The sequence below is a fragment of the Tympanuchus pallidicinctus genome, unplaced genomic scaffold (genome assembly GCF_026119805.1).
Source record: "Tympanuchus pallidicinctus isolate F22 unplaced genomic scaffold, pur_lepc_1.0 scaffold18, whole genome shotgun sequence".
Taxonomy (NCBI): domain Eukaryota; kingdom Metazoa; phylum Chordata; class Aves; order Galliformes; family Phasianidae; genus Tympanuchus; species Tympanuchus pallidicinctus.
In genome coordinates this window covers 13404058-13420859 of record NW_026294699.1, presented here as the reverse complement: position 1 = coordinate 13420859, position 16802 = coordinate 13404058, and the positions used below count along the sequence as shown (strand labels likewise).

At 43.9% G+C, this 16802-nt stretch overlaps 1 protein-coding gene across 2 annotated transcripts in view; it reads left to right on the top strand.

Moving 5' to 3' along the window:
- The window catches only part of FAM20C (FAM20C golgi associated secretory pathway kinase), a 55333-nt gene extending 42848 nt beyond the window's left edge, over positions 1 to 12485 (top strand). For both annotated transcript variants that reach the window (XM_052679652.1, XM_052679653.1), the window contains 6 exons: positions 1193 to 1308; positions 8175 to 8355; positions 8951 to 9060; positions 10138 to 10219; positions 10698 to 10757; positions 11341 to 12485. In XM_052679652.1, coding sequence (XP_052535612.1) covers positions 1193 to 1308; positions 8175 to 8355; positions 8951 to 9060; positions 10138 to 10219; positions 10698 to 10757; positions 11341 to 11593 — 802 coding nt within the window. In that variant the 3' untranslated portion in view covers positions 11594 to 12485. The remainder of the gene's footprint in view (positions 1 to 1192; positions 1309 to 8174; positions 8356 to 8950; positions 9061 to 10137; positions 10220 to 10697; positions 10758 to 11340) is intronic.
- The last annotated feature ends 4317 nt before the right edge of the window (positions 12486 to 16802 follow it).

Genomic DNA, 16802 nt, shown 5'->3' with positions numbered 1-16802 from the left:
TGGAAATGGACAGAGGACAGTCTCAGCCAGCCCATGTTAGGAGCAAGAATTAATTATTAATGAATGACTAACGAAAGGGCTACAAAGCATTTCATTGCACAGGCTGAGTTAGAACTGAGGCTTCCTTCGCAGTCTGCAGTGCCAAGAAAGGTCCTTGCGAAAGTTTGGAGCTTTGGGCCACAAATTGTTTAGGGGTGCATGGAGTATTGATGCCTTCTGGATTGATGGTCAGGATGAGGGAACACTTCTGTGGGTGGCACAGAGTAGATTGGCCATTAAGAGCCATCTTGGTCTCATCCTCAGAGGGGTCTTCTGTATTTTAATGTTGACCTTGGTGCTGACCCCCTCTGTTTTATATTTTATATTGCCGTTTTAAGCAGATGGTACTGTAGGAAAAGGCATTAATGGAGTTCCTGCGGGGAGTAATACTAAACATCCACATGCTAAGCAGAAAAAGCACTTGCTACTCAGTGCAGAAAATCTTATCAGTAGAGTGGACATAAAAATCCCACCTATGGGGAGGCTTTGTGTGGAGACTTTGCTCTTTTACTGTGTCTAATGGCACTGCTTCATAGGGAGTTTTTAATGATCTACTAAAGCTGGAGAGTTTGTGGTTGAGAAAAGCTCTTTCTCCGCCCTTTGCCTGTGGGAAAATGTTTTGCTGCAGGGAGGTTGTTTATACTGGTATGAGGGTACTGAAACAGGGAGGAGCAGAAGGAAATAAATGAAACCAATACTAAGCCCGTCAGGAAAACAAACAAACAAACAAAGAGAAAACTAGTTTTTAGGCTTATTAGATGGTGTTCATGGGAGACAGAGGCTGAAATCCCATTCCTCCAATCACTAAAACATTGGTGAGCAAAACACATGTTGTGACAACCCTGAATTGGCACCAGGTGAACACCAAGTCCCTCTTGTCTCTTCTTCCTGCAATTTTATGTCACTGTTTTCTCTCATAGGACAGCATGTCTCCACACTGCTCTGTGTCTGCTCCATACTGTGTAGGCGAGTCAGAGCTGGTAATATTCATGATGCATTTTGTAGGATATTATCAGAAGGATGATCCAAGTTAAAGCTGACGGGCTTTCTTAAAGGCCCCAGATTAACGTGCCTTAAGGGTGTACTGAACCTTCCTAAAACCTATCACTATGGTTGCAATCCTTTACATAAACTGCCTCTCCTTTTCTCCCAGGATCCTGGATTTCCGTCGTGTCCCACCAGTTGCAGGCAGACTGGTTAACATGACAAGGGAGATACGAGATGTGACTCGTGACAAGAAGCTGTGGAGAACATTTTTCATCTCACCAGGTAGCCTTGGAAACAGCACTGTGTTCTTTCTATCCTGATGAACACGTACTTAAGGGAACGATGTGTAGATTGCTTAATTGCTCAGATATTTCTAATAGAACTGTCTTCTAGACCTTTGAATAAATATAAATGTGGAGACACTGCATACAAAGGAGACTTTATTGTTTTGAATTGAGTGCCTTTCCCCTTGACAAATTATCCACAGAGACAAGCTTTTATTTTCACAAAAGCAATGTACTCAACAAATGTTTTACGCAGAGCAGTTTCTAAAGCAATTTCTTCTGTTTCTCTCAGTTTACCCAAAAGCTTATTACCCAGCCTATTAGTTATTTAGACCTTTTTTTCCTAGTGCTGTGTGAGCTGTCACTTTTGGTGGTCGTATGCATTTGTTTCTTGTTTTTTACTGGAGAACCAAAACCTCCTTTTCTCAGAGTCACATACCTCAGTTTTTATTACAAGAGGAGCCTGAAACAAAATCAAGCAGATGTGTAATGTATCCTGCTTCCAGCTCACATTCACTGCTGCACAGAGTCTAGAGTAAAACTGATCTGAATTGGTCCCAGCCCTCGAACCTGCTTTGAGGGCTGGCCCAGGAATCATTACCACCCCTGTTTGCAATATTCTTCTCTCTTTCACAACATCTGATGGCCCTAGCCAAGGATTGAGCTCCACAGCATGGGAGCTGTACAAACACGGGATAAATGTCCATACTGTTCCCAGAATGTACAAAAATAGGGAAAGACAGTCAAAGGGATCCTCTGGGGTGTTGAAATGTTGAGGTTAAGGCTCTAAATTAAAGCACAAAAATACATGTTCAAGTATGTTTGCGGAGAAAGAATATACAGGGAAATGCTAGATGTAAAACCTGTAGCTGTGTCCACAGTGCTTAGACCATATTAGTTCAGCTGTGTGCAAATGTGCATTCCTGAACTTGTGTAACAGGAACTCTGCAGCAGGAATCTCCAGGGCTCTCTCCTTCACTCGGTGTGCCTGGCCAGCAGCTGCTTAGCCTGGATCCCTGAAAGCAACACCCAAAGCCTTCAGCACAGATTCTCCCATGGCAGCAGCGTGTTACTGCAGCTAGCTGGAAGCAGAGCCTGCTCTGCACAGCATTCTCAGTTAAAGTGTTTATCACACTATTGTGAGCACCAATAAAGTCATTATTGTGGCTGTTATTTTTAGCTTAATATTTATATTTGGCTCTGCAGGATATGGTTGAGCAGACTGTTATTTATTCCAGTAACTTCCCTTGTGCAATACATTACACGATTATGAGATGTTTCACCTTCCCCTGTTATACGTGCCCCAGTTGTGCCCATATGACTGATGGTGTTCACAAACGTGCTTTTCAGGCACACTGCATGGCCAGCCAGGCACTTCTCTCACTCTTTTCCTTCTATCTCTCTCCGTTTACGTATGTATATATATGCATATAGATATAGATATATATATATATATATTTTTTTTTTTTGCTTGATTTGTTTTCAAGCAAATAATTACCCATGAAAGACGACCAAAAAATCTTGCAGCTGTTTGTGCGCAGAAGATGTTTTGGCTCATGTGAAATATAAGATGTTTTACTTGCATTTTAGCCAGTGAGACAAGGATTAGTAGGCTTGCTTGCTTTTTAGTCTTCCTGGGTTATACACTGAGGCTTAGGGGTGAACTTGAGTGCTTTCTGAGAATTCCAAAACCATGCTTGTCTATAGAGCAGCTGCAGCCCAGCAGTGCAGAGTGAAAGCTGCTGTTGGATGAAGATAAGGATCTTGTCACTGCAAAATTCCAGACAGCCAAAGGATGATCCAAGCATAATCCTTTATTCAAATTTATTTGGAGGCTTTCGGTAAATTCAATTAAAATATTTGATGAGCTATGAATCAGGCTTTCCTGGAGAATAAAATATTTAAGCAATTGTTTTTTCTTTTCAATTTTGCATTTTCAGAATCATTAAACTATGTGCAAATCATGTTGGCTACTTGTCAGAGCTCTTCCTTCCAAAGCTCCAATTTAATTAGCAGGAGTCTCATTAACATATGCCCGGCCTCCATCTTGTATTTCATACTGACCTTAAAAGGCAGACATTAATTAATGCCTAATGAAAAAGTGATAAAAGTCCTAAATTAAGCAATTAGTTGTGTGGTGCTACATGGATACTTGCAAGAATCAGCCTGCACACAGCCACTGCACACCAAGCCCCCTTTGGGGTCTGCATCCCCCTCCCCAGCTGTGTCTGCTGACAGTGGCTGCTCATGGGGATGTATTGCTTCTGCCAGCAGTGTGTCCCTATCCACACAACAAGCACTGAGTGTAGTTCATTATACACACAACTCTTCCCCTTGGGCTGGGAGACCATCACTCGCAGTGAAAACCCTTCAGGAAATCGTTATGAGCATCGTGACTGCTGACCAATTCACGATGTTTTTCCCAGGACTGGCAGGAGATATGTTAGGAGGGACCTTCCTGAATATCCACACTTGTTCCAGCAGAAATGGAGATCTTCCAGGCAGCTCGGGCAGGTGCTGCTGCACAGCACGTGGTGTCCATCTGTCCTTCCCTGCGAGCAGGAAGGGCTGGGGTCAGGCATTTGGAGAGAAAGCAGGTTGCAGAAAAGTGCTCTTCCAGGCAGTTTGGACTGAACATGAGAAATGGAATTAGGTCAGTAATTATTTAAATTAGTTTTACATCCTTTGCAGTAGGGCAGACTGCAGTAGCCCTGCTACTCTTACAAATGAATGGTAATTTGCTAGGAAAAAAAGAGACATATTAATGATGTCAGCCTTCGTTTTGGAAGTAATTGAGGCAGCAGCTTAAAGAAATCAATGTTGCACAGCTAGTAAGCACTATGTTTTTCTTCTTATTAACCAATTCCAAGGGATTCTGTTGGTTATTTTTTCCTCTCAGCAAACAATAGCTATTCTGAATTAGCTATGATTTTGAGCAGGTAAATGGAAGATCTTTTCATGCATTGCATTGGTAAATATTCAGGGCTCTTTCCAGTACTTGAATTGCACAGGCTTGCTAAATGTCCTCTATTAAGACTCATGCAAATCTCAGTAAAAGAATTGCTCTGCCAAGCAATTTGCTTTAAGGTGTCTCCACTTGTTCCTTTTCTTCCCAAGAAGAGTTATGGTTCAGCTATCAGGGTGATGCACAGAAAATGTGCAGATGAGTACACAGACACTCTGCTTCTTAATTGTCATCATTAGTTCAAGTTTTGATCACCGAATGTGGTGATTTTTGTTGGATTTCATTATGAATTGTGTCCATCCATCCTCAGATAATGGAAGTCTGACATCTGCAAGAGCACTCGATATTCACTTGCTTCTGTTGTGCTTTGAGGGAAACAGGCTTTTTGTTTGTTTGTTTTTAATGAAGAAGGGGTTTACATGTTACACATTCAAAGTATTTGAGCATTTCAGTGTGTGTAAACATCCCTTTCTGCTCTGGCAGTGCTGCTGCTGCCTGTGCTGCTCTTGGGGCTCTCATTGCCTTCCAAAGGCCATGCCCTGCTCCGTGTGGGACTCCTGTTGAAGCGCTGGGTTTGTGTCTCTGGCTGGAATTTCCCACTCAGCACGCCCCACAGAATGTGGGTCACCTACTTAGGCTTCCAAGAAGCTTGCTGCTACACCTTGAAGCCCTAAATGAAAGCAGTGTCTATCTTTGGTACCTCTTGATTTCTACATTTTTAAGAAGCCTTTAAAATGAGCATATTTCCCCAGATAATTTAGACTGCTTCATCTCACTCCCTGTACGTAAGGACCAGGATAGACATTTCAGCATGTCTCTTCTGTATCCATCAAAAAAGTTAATCTTGTTAATAATCACTTGAGATCCAGCACTCTGTCACCTCCACTATGCCCAGAGATCAGATAGAAGTGACGCAGAGTGAGTGCAGTATGTCTGAGAGAACACCAGCTGTCAGAAAAGGCATTATGCCTTTACCTCATGCTTGCTGCCCTAATGACAGGCTGCATCCTGCCGCGGCCGCGCTCCTGTTGCAGCAATGGGGCTCTGTGGGAAAGTCAATAACTGGAGGGGCACGGCAGGAGCAGAGCAGCCCATGTGCCAGCTGTGTCACCCCTCATCAGCAGCAGCGTGACAGTGAAGATAGCCCCCGAGCCTTCCTGAGATTTATCTGGGTTCCAGTGTGTGATTACTGTCAGATGGTTAGTCCCGGTTGCTTCCATTGACAATACCAAGCAGGGTTTCATTGTTCCCCAAGTTAAATTCCGAAGCAAACTATTAAACACAGTATATATCTTCCCTGCTGTGCAAAATGCTGTGTTTATTATAATTCCTTTTTTTTGAAAGGTCAGATTTGCATAATGTGCAGCAGAGGCTGCGATAGCGCAGGAGGGGCATCTCTGTGCGCCTTTTGCTCACTGCAGAACCCATGCAGCAGCAGATAACTGAGTGCCAGCCTCCTGCTGCCAGCTAGGAAGTCAGGTCACCCGGCCCCTGGGAGATAAATTGTCTCTGGTGATCTAGATAAATAGGAGCGGGTTCCTTCCCTGCACAGAGCAGCAGGTGATGCTGACACAGCCGAACTAAACAGGAGCCCATTGCAGCTTCGATTCCATGCAGACACTGGCTCTGGCTGCAGCTGGGGAGTGCCCTGCCTTCCCACCGTGTCAGCAGGCCCTGGGAAATCAGGCTCTCTTTGTACTTCCTGATTCCTCCGTGCTAGCCTGCAGCAGGAGCAGCATCTGTATGTGATTTCTTGTAAACCATCCCTTGTGGCAGCCCAGAGCCCCTTGAAACACTTTGCTTGCAATCACTTCTTTTCAAGGTATAAACCACAGATGTTTTCCCCTGTTCTTTGCTGGCTGAACATATCCCAGCCTCCCTAACCGCCCGCTCCTCCCATCCGCAGACCTGCTGCTGCGCGCCGTGCTGCCCGCAGGTGCACCACAACTCTGCACTTTCATCCTAAGAGGTTTGCAAGGAGGCATGAAGCCCTCCTGGTTTTGCCAGGATGATCAAAGGCAGCCGAGGCACCTGCATTAGCCCAGGGATAAGTACATGAGGGCTGCACTTCAAGAGCCCTTGTGGAAAGGGAACCCTTGAGCGATCACAGGCTGCAGGGCTATGAGCCCGCAGCTTGCATCGTATTGGGTTTCTTCAGATGTTGACTTTGCACTTGAATTTAGGCTAAGAGAATGAGTGAGGGCCACTGAGATGGTTCTGGAGCGGCTGGTGTACGAGGAGTGGTTCAGCTTTGCTTGGCACGGGGAGGAGAAGCAAGCCTGATCTTCATTTTCTCTTCTCCTAAGTACTTCTCTTTCAGTCATTTTCTGGACTGAATCGGGCTTTAAAGTGAGAATGCGAACACACTGGGCAGGAGTTGTACCTGAGGACAGATTGTGGGCAGCCCTCAGAGCCGTTCTCAACAGAGGGATCTGAAAAATGTGCGCCCAGCATAAAGTAACGACACCTCAATGGACAAATCGATGACCATCGATAGAGGCTGCCAAGGAAACCCTGATTGAAACTGTCAAGTAGTAAATCATCAGCCATTTAGTCTGATTATTTGAGGTAATTCCAGGGTTAGCAGTCAGTCCTATGCAATACAGCTAATTAATGCAATCAAAGCCATAATGAGACCTTATTGCTGCTCCCACTCCTCCCCCAGCTGCAGCCCCACATCATTTCTCTGTTCTTCCTCTTATCCCTGTGCCGTGGGGCCCACATTGCTCCTTGCCCTCTTTGCTCCTTTTCTCCCTTGTGTCGCACCAGCAGAGTCCCTAATCCTGCATGCCTTGCCAGCCCTAGGCTGGGTTTGCACACATCTGTGGGCTAGGAGGGACAGACTTCCATCCATTGATGGGCGTGCTGCGGTGGCAGTGTGGCAGCCTGCCTTTCTGAGCCACATGCAGCAGGCAGAAGCCAACCTCTATCAATACACCAGCCCCTCCTGCCTCATTTACACCTGTTTATTCCTTCTGCAAAGAGAGTAGTTCTGAAGAAATATTTGAGTTTAGAAGGAATTAGGAAGCAAAGTGACTTCTGCGTGTGTGTGCTGCCATAAGAGAAGGGCACAATCTCCCTCTAATGACATCTTACGTGCATGCAGTAATTTTAGGAAGAGTTGTTGCACACCAACAAGCCCAGCATCATGCTCTCCTTCTTGGTCACGGTCCTGTGGGAAGGGAAGGGGTTGTTTTTGTAAAGAGGTGGACGGTTCCTCTTATTACAGAAAGTGTGGTGGCAACTTTGGGCAAGTCTTAAGGTAACACACATTCCAAAATGTGCTGCAGGTCCTTAGTCTAATGGTTGCTGGGGTAATGTGACTTGTGGAGGAGAACAATTCTGTTTGGGATGTATGCTGAAAGATTTACATCTGTGCTATTTTCACCTTCTCCACCTCCACCTAAGTCTGCATGCTACATAGCTCTCCTCAGTAAAACTGCCAGTTCTCAACCCAGCAAATAAATGGACAAAATTTTGTTTCATGTTCTTTAAGAAATAAGTCAAGATTTTAGAAGGTGGCTTAATTTTGGCCATGTGTCATTGCGCAGCTGCAGAACTTGGGGCTCCAGCCACCCCAGTTAGCATAGGGCAACACATGTATGCAAGAGGACTTATCAGTCTGGGGCTAGAAGGAAGAAAAAAAAACATATATTTTGTGGTTTTGGAATATAAATAACATGGAAACAGTCACAGCTCAGCACAGGGCGTGATCCCAGCCACTGAAATAAATCAGTCTTTCTAGTGGTTTCAGTAGAAGAGAACTATGCGTGGTAACAGCGGGTTCTGGGTCAGAGCTTCACTTCTCCTGAAGTTTTTTCACACACAGCAGTGTTTTTGTGAATTCTTGAAAACTAATTTAAGAGTAGGTTTTAAAACTGTTTTCCTTTATTTGTCAGCCAACAACATCTGCTTCTATGGCGAATGCTCCTACTACTGCTCAACCGAGCATGCCCTGTGTGGAAAACCGGATCAGATCGAAGGGTCTCTAGCTGCTTTCCTTCCTGATTTGTCCTTAGCTAAAAGGAAAACCTGGAGAAACCCTTGGAGGCGTTCCTACCACAAGCGCAAGAAAGCAGAGTGAGTAGTACTGAGCAAAGTGCACCTGCAGCAAATGCCAAGAGGAAGAATAAGCAGTGCTTTCTGTATCTCACCTAATGTGCTGTGGTGTAGGAGAACATTTGCAGTTCTTCAGTAGCTCCAACTCCTAGGAGGCGAATACTTACAATTTCAAGGAGCTCTGGACTACAGTCCTGAACCTGAAATGACCTTCAGTGTCACAGTCTCCTTGTGGGATATAGATATGTGCAATGGCTTTTGACAGGATGCAATGGGACCTGTATTACGTCCTACCAGAAAAAGAAAGATTCACTGCTATCAGCAGCCTTAAACAAGTCCCAAACGTTTTCACCGTATGACTGATGTTGCAGCTGGTCTCCTAAATCCTGAACCTGTTAACCACATAGTTTTCAGTCTTGTGATTTTCTTCCTTTTTCATCAGTCACAATCTTTATTGGTTGCTTGCAATACTGAGAGCAGCCTGAGGAATCTGCTGCCTCCTCATGCTCCTGCCCTCAGTTGAATACAAGTAAATCCTTGCAAAACGACAATTTGTTTTTTAATGCTCAGTAAGCTTTGCATGTCACATAAAATATTGAAATATTGGCTTTTCCAGATGGGAAGTTGATCCAGATTATTGTGAAGAGGTTAAACAAACACCCCCGTATGACAGTGGGACCAGAATTCTGGATATAATGGATATGACAGTTTTTGATTTTCTAATGGGTATGTTTCATCTCTTTCAAAAATTAAATGCAACATTTAATTAGAATAAGAACCACTTCTTTCTACACCGTTCTGCGTAGCTCAGCAATTTACTAAAGCACGGCTGAAGCTGCATTTACAGTATATGCCATTCTAGATGATTATGAGAAAATGCACATTTACATGGTTATGTATTCCCATCAGTGCAGATTAAAGGAACAAAGATGTTCAGGAGTGCACAGTGATAAATGCAGGTCATGCTAGTCTCCTTCAAAGCTGCCAGGGGCTTCACAATTTGCTGTAGTGAGCGCCTTAGCACAGTTCTGTACAGCTCCTGCATACCCTTGCAAAGGCTGCTCAGTTTTGGCACATTGCTTTCATCCTGCAGTAATATTCCCTGCTGCTTGCTCTACAGACTTGGAGGTTGGGACTGGGGGATGGAGAAGTATTGATTTGTCACAAAGACAACTGTGGTATGCATTAGGAAGGTTGTTTTTCTCTTTTCTGGTTAGCTAGCCTGCTCACAATAAATTAATTATTAACAAGAATTTAACAGTGACCTATGCCAAGTCTACCCAGAGGTTAACACTGAGACATCTGCATACGTAACCTGCCCTGCCGCGCCAATATCGCTGCAAGGCGTCCACAGGCACACTTGGTCCTTGAAGACAAGTGAGCAAGGACATAGCCTCTGCCATTCCCACTGGTGAGATCTCTGCAGCAGGAGAGGCCAAATCACAGCTCAGGAGCCACATGCGGCATCTAGAAGTGACTCGGGATCCCCACTATGAAGATAAAACTCCAGCTTGGCGCCGGTGCTCTACACAGTGACCTTAAAATGGAGATCACATGGCCATCTGCCATGGATGCCAAAAGCAGTACCAGGAGAATCCTGCTCCATATATTAGAGCTGTAACATTTTTTTGGCTTTCCAAGCAGCCAGAAATTTGGAAAGAAGTCCTTAACCAAGAAAAAACAGGGTGTTTGGTTGTGGATCAAATGCATTAGTGAAGTCACATGGATTAACATCCCTATTTCAAGAGTCCATTTCCCCCTGTAAATCTAAGCCTTAACAACAATGGTCTTTTTTCACCATAGGTAACATGGATCGACATCACTATGAAACCTTTGAAAAGTTTGGAAATGAAACATTTATTATCCACTTAGATAATGGAAGAGGGTAAGTACCTTCAATAATCTTTTGAACAATCTTTGGACAAACTATTTACTTCATAGCAGCCATTATGAGACCATTTTTGCATCCAGTCATTTACGAATTATTAGCAATTACTGGTATAATAAGGCAGTATTAGAAGCCCCAAAGCAGAACCAAATTCTTGCATGTTATTTGCTGCTCAGAAACAGGTTTTCCTTGTCCATACCTCATAGTTTATAAGGAGAGCAGCTTAACAGAGAAGAGTACAAAATAAGTATTTGCTTCCCTGTTTCAGAAAAGAAAAACTGAAACCTGCCAGAACTGTGTCATTTGTTCAGAATAAGTGGCTGAACTTGGAGTCCAGATTTTCTCAGTGCCAGTCCAGTTAAGCAGAACATACACAGCCATGAATTTTATGCTTGCATTTCCTAAAATGAAAAGAGCTGTGCAAGCGAGTCTTTAAAGCAGCATTTGTCACATTCTTCTTCTTACCTTTAAATAGGTTTGGAAAATACTCCCACGATGAACTTTCCATATTGGTGCCTTTAAACCAGTGCTGCAGGTAAGTTTCATCTCTGCAGTCATCCTCCATTTTGTACAGATTTTTCAGCTAGTAGGACTGAAATATTCGAGTGTGCCTTCCTCTGCAAACCATGGAGACAGGGGATGCTGTGATCCTGCCTGGTGAGCCTGACCTGAGCTATCCCTGAGCATTGGCACTGACAGGCTGAAGTGCTTTACTGAATTAAGATCTGCCAGCAGGAGCGTGGCTCTGAACTATTGTGAGAGGCTCTGCTAAAATACGGCTTTATTAAAGCAAAACTGAAATCAAGGGTGAACTGTTCCCTCAGCTGGAGTGTTTCTCAAAGGTGTGTTCCTCAAAGCCCATGGCCAAGAGTTTTGAGGATGAGGGATATCTAGAGCTTCATTTTGCATGACAGCTCCTTCTCTGCAGGCTCCCAAATATCACCAACCAGGTGGAAATGGAAGCAGGGGGTTTGGAATATGACGCTGTTTGGTTCTTAGCATTTCAGATCACACAATATTTGTTTGCTATCACCTCTGTGACTCCAAGCCTTTTACCCTCGTTGAGATCAGCAGCGATGAAAACACTGACACAGATTTTTTGTTCCTTTTTCTCTTAGAATAAGGAAGTCGACCTATCTGCGATTGCAGTTGTTAGCCAAGGAGGAATACAAACTCAGTCTCCTGATGAAGGAATCTTTGCTAAAAGATAAAATCGCTCCCATTCTCTACCAACCTCACTTGGAGGCAATGGACAGGCGGCTGCGGATTGTCCTCAAGGCTGTCAGTGACTGCATAGAGAAGGATGGTTATGACAATGTGGTTGAAAATGACTTTAACACTGATGTTAACACTGTCGCGACCGAGAGGTAGTGAAATCGCAAGACTACGTTTTTATCAGCCGAGTAAAGAAGATTCAAAAAGGAAAAGAAAAAAAAAAAAAAAGTCTTGCAAAAGACTGGTATGCCACTTTGTGAATTCAGTGAATTCAGAAACGAGATATAATTGTTCCCAGAGTAGGTATAGTGTAGACTCTGCAAAGGATTGGCTCATTAAGAAAAATAAGTCTAACGTGATGCTTTTCATTAGTTCCCGAGAAGAGATTATGAAGAGGTTGAGAAAACACATCGCCGACAGACTGATAGCAAAACACCTCCTGTCCTTTTTGTATAGCAAGGAGGCCTTTACTTGATATTTTGTATTTATATACGGTATATCTACGAACCCCAGACCTACCTACCAAATCTAACAAAGAGGGACAGCATAGGTTTGTGACTCACACTTTATTTGTGGTGACAGTCCGCTTAGGATGTCGTGTTAACCCTTTAAGTGCTCTAATCCACTGTATCTTATTTAAATTGAACACTTTATTTCCAGCTGTTCGGCATTTAAAGGGTTAAGGCATTACAAACTTTTAAAGGCAAAAAATAATATTAATAATAATAATAAATAATAATAATACAGTGATTACCAGAAGGGAATTTCACTAATTGTGCATTGACAGGAATACTTGAATGTTGGTTTTACAAAGTGATGTAAAATGACAAGTTGTACTATTTATCCTTAAGGAGGTGGCAGCTCTTATCTTTCTAGACTATCATAGCTGAGCTGCTACTTTTCAACTTTGCTTTTGATAGTTTTGTGTAAATATATACATATATGGGTAAAAAGCTGTTTTCAGCAGCTCTAGGCTTACTTTTGCAGCATTTTTGTGGAATTGTTTGCAACGTGGTAAAAGTGCAATAAAGATATGGCAAAATGTGTAGCCAGCACTTGTAGATGAATTCATTTGTCATTGCAAATCTCATACAGAGCACAGCTTTTCCTCAGCCAAATTATCCAGAAGTAGTTGTTTAAACTGTCACCCCCTTTTGTAGCAAAAGCAGGTTGGGCGAAGCAGGGAATTGGCAGCTAATGTATGTTACAACTCTGCTAAGGACCACAGTGGTAAAAGTAGTTAATCTTTCATAGGAAAACATTTTTTTTTTTTTACTACCATTTCAGCATTCCTTCCTCTTGCAATTATAGCTGTAAAAGCAGGCTGTGCAGAGCATCTCAAAAAGACACATTCCCAGAGGGTTTATATGCATCAAATCCTCCGGCTCGGGGAGCAGAAGCCCTAGAGCAGGCCTAAAAATCTCAACCTAAAATATCAATAAATGCATTATTTTCAGGCAAATAGCTTTTGAGTCATGCACAGCTGAGCTCAGGCAACGTGTGTTGAGACTTTCAGGCCAAAAGCTAGCTGGAAACTGTAGGAGAGATGTACCTGACATGTAAAAACATGGCGTGGTACAGGAGGAGTCCCTCGCTGCTCCTTTGGGTGGAGGACAGGATTTATTATGACAGTATTCATCGCAGTCATCATTCACAGCTGTCATTTCTTTCATTTTATATCCCTCTTCTCAAGGGTTTGTAAACATACATTTTAAAAGCTTGTAGCCACACAGCCTAGCAGGTAGGCATTGCAGTGTAACCCAGCAGTCTTAACATGATGAGCAAAAAAAGAACAGCCTTACAGTCTTATTCGCTTCTGAAGTTGATATATGATCACTAAAAAACGTCTTTGTTACTGTTTTATTCCCCATTTCAGTTCCCATGACCCTCACAAACATGGTATGTAAGGAAGACAGAGCAGCTCAGACACTGCAGCTGTCCATGCACTTGGAAAATTGCTGTGTTACCCTGTGGCGTTTTACACTTCCTGAGATCCAGCTGTGGTCTGAGGATATGCTCTGTAACACAGCACTTGCACTGCCATCCCCTCTCCCTTAGCCAAAAGATGCAAAACATAGGATTGTAAGGAGGAGAGGTGGGTGATGCTTATTTGCTTGCATCCTTCATCCCTGAGGGGTTACAGAGGACTGCCTGTGCATCCTTACTCTCTTTCTCCTTCAGCAAAATCTCAAAGTCTCTCCCTTACTCTGCAGTGCCTGGCTGAGGTTTTCCTGCAGGTGCAGCTTTTCCTCACTGTGAGATTATGAGGCAAGGATAATAAAAGCATCTCCTACAGATGCAGTTCTGCTTTCTGCTCCTGGGGTCAGTGCAAAAAAAAAAAAATTGGTGATGTACTTTTGGAAAGCAGCGCTTGGCAGCCTCTGAGACAGCAGACATTTTCATTCTGGAGAAGCTGAGTTGTAGGTCAGGAGCTCCTGGTAGAAAGGAGCAGGCTGGAGAGCCAGCAGAAGATAGGAACTCAGAGACATAAACTCACTGCTATGAGATTGAATTTCTATAAACCAAATGAGCAGTGTTTATGTAGAATAATTAACTGAAGGTTGCTCATTTTTACCTTATTGTAGGCAGGCCTACTGCGTCTCCAGTTTCTTTCCTTAACTTCAGCACTTCTCTTTGCAGGCTCTGTGTTGCAACTGGTTGTAATCCTCTAAATTTTCTTCTTGCAAGCAGCAATCTTGGAATACATCTGTTCTTACATAGTTCTCTACATATATTTCCTATATACTTCAAGAAAAGCTAAGAGAGAGGCTCTTCTTTATAATGAGACTTGCAAACACCTTAGAAGAAGGTGTTAGCTAAGAAGCTGGGAGACTTTTCCCTTCTCCTGGGCCTCAGATTATAAACCGGGCTGAGTTAACCACAGCTGAGCAGTGCAAACCCAAATACAGGTCAAGGTGCTTACAGAATAAGCAGCAGCAGCTGAGCTCCTGCCCTTTGTAGGGCAGAGGGAGCTGAGGATTTGGAGCTGACCCAGAGGGTGTTGCTGTGTGGAAGGGGTGATTAACTAAACAGGCCATACAGCTCAGTAAGGTTGGAGGGCCCCTTTGCACGAGGACAGCCTGTAGTAGGGGGGTCTCATGGAGCAGAGCACTCCTGCATGCAGTGCAGCAGCTCAGCACGGTGCTCCCAAAGGGCTGTCACTGTGCATTAGGTCAGTAATCCGGCAGCTAAGGAGGATTAGCACGAGGCTGTGTAACATCTCTTTAGGAGTCCTACATATCTCTCAGACAAAAAGATTTGCTCTAAGGAGATAAATAAATGTCAGAATCCAATTGGTTTGTCTCCGACTCTCAAAAACAGTGTAGCAGCAGCATCCAGACAATCACAGATAGAGAAATCTGCAGTCATCTGTCAGGAGCGTTCAGCACAGTAAGTATAGTATGCACAGTAAATAACAGATAAAATAGATAATACACTTCTGCAAGCACCTAATTACAACTGCATCTGGCAGCCTCGAACAGCTTACTGTATTCTCCTGAGTGATTCAGATGAGAGCCTTGTTTTGTTTTGCTGATTTTATGTCATTTAAACATCAAAGGAAATTCACACAAATTAAGAAAAAAAAAGGCTCCCATTGTTTGAATTAGGTATCGTTGTTGTGATCAGCAGGCAGAGCCTACATGTATATGTATATATCTATGTATATAGAAGCTACAAGCCTGAAGGAGATTGCAGTGTAAGCAATATTGTGAAGCGTTGCACAGGAGGAGGGAATGTGGGAATTCAGCCCGAATGGTGCCTTGGGGCACTGAACTCAAAATGAACTCTTCTGTGGGCACAGAGGGAGGAGCGTCTGAAGGACGCTGTGCTCCCTGCTGTCGGGGCTGCGTGGTGCCCCAGGATCTGCTTGAGAATCATAGAATTGTTAAGGTTGGAAAAGACCCCTAGGATCCCCAAACCCAGACCCTGCCATGCCCCTAACAACATCCCCACGTGTGCCCTTTTCTGGAACACCTCCAGAGATGGTGACTCCACCACCTCCCCAGGCAGACCCTGCCATACCCTGGTGCACGAAGCAGCACAGCATCCCCTTCCCACAACCTCCACCTGTAGCCTTTCCCTATGCCAAGCCATTTGTGGCCCTGGCTTGAAGTTTGAACCATGCCAGAGCCTTGATGACGTGCATCCTGATAGAGTGAGGTTTTTTCTGGTGCTGAATGGAGAACTGCAAAAATAATTTCCCAGAATGAGTTCAGATATCAGTTGTTCCTGTGGACTATCTGCCAGTGATTGTTTCCTGAAATATCTGTGGCTCAAGAAGGAGTAATGAACACACAGAAGGAAAATTCTTTTTGAGATGTAAATTGAGTGTCTGAGGAAAATGTTGAGTTTTGGGACAGGTTGTCACATGGAAGTTATTACCAGTGAGAAGCTGCTGGATCTTCCTGAGAACACTTTTCACACTGAGCCTGTGTGATTCATCGGTCACTTCCAGCAGGACTCAGACTGTGACCACATCAGACTCAGTTATCTGCTGGCTTCTCCATTTGCATCAGGAAAGTATTCATCCAGTGCTTGTGGGGACTGCCTGGAAAAAAAATGATAAGCAAATGGCTTTGGTGGGTCCAAAGGCATAAAAATCCTGAAGAGGCCAGCCCTGGTCCTGGTCAACAAATGAACATAAGCAAACAGGGAGGTTATTGATTCAGCACAGCAGTACCCTTTCCTCTAACGCAAGGTCAGAGAAAAGTTTGTCCAGAGGCTGTTCAAGAGATGCTGGAATGCATGCCATCAGCTGCTCCATCTTTCTAGGGATATTAAATACTTTCCAAGGGTTTCTATTTCTGCAGCTTTGATGTAGTTGGCATGAGGAAGGAAGTGGATTTGGAACATGCTGGGGGAATGTCTGCATTTGTATCAGTGCCCTGCATGAAGACTTACGTGCTGGGAGATCAGCTCCACTCATTCAAATGAACTTCACACACGACAGCCCCCGTCCCTTGTCAGAAGCAGCATGTGTCATGCCTTGAATCCTGCTCAGACCTGGGCCTGAACCCAACAGCTTGCAGATGGAATTGGCAGCTTGAGCTAAAGCAGAGCATCTCACAATTGGAGGTGTCAGATCAGAGTACTCTCCACTTCTATGAATGTGGGAATCTGGGTCATGTCATAGCCTTGGCCATTGTAATGAATGACATTAGGTTCCCTACATAAATTCTTCTGCCACCTCTTCTGGAAAGGAGCTCACTGATTGATAGACATATGTACCAAACCACCTACGTGCCGTAGTTGACCCTGACATAACTTCAAAATACATCCCAGGGTGACTTAAGACAGATCCTACCCAAAGGACAGGCAATTTAAAATCTCATCCCTCCAACTCCTGGTGCTGTACTGATGCGAC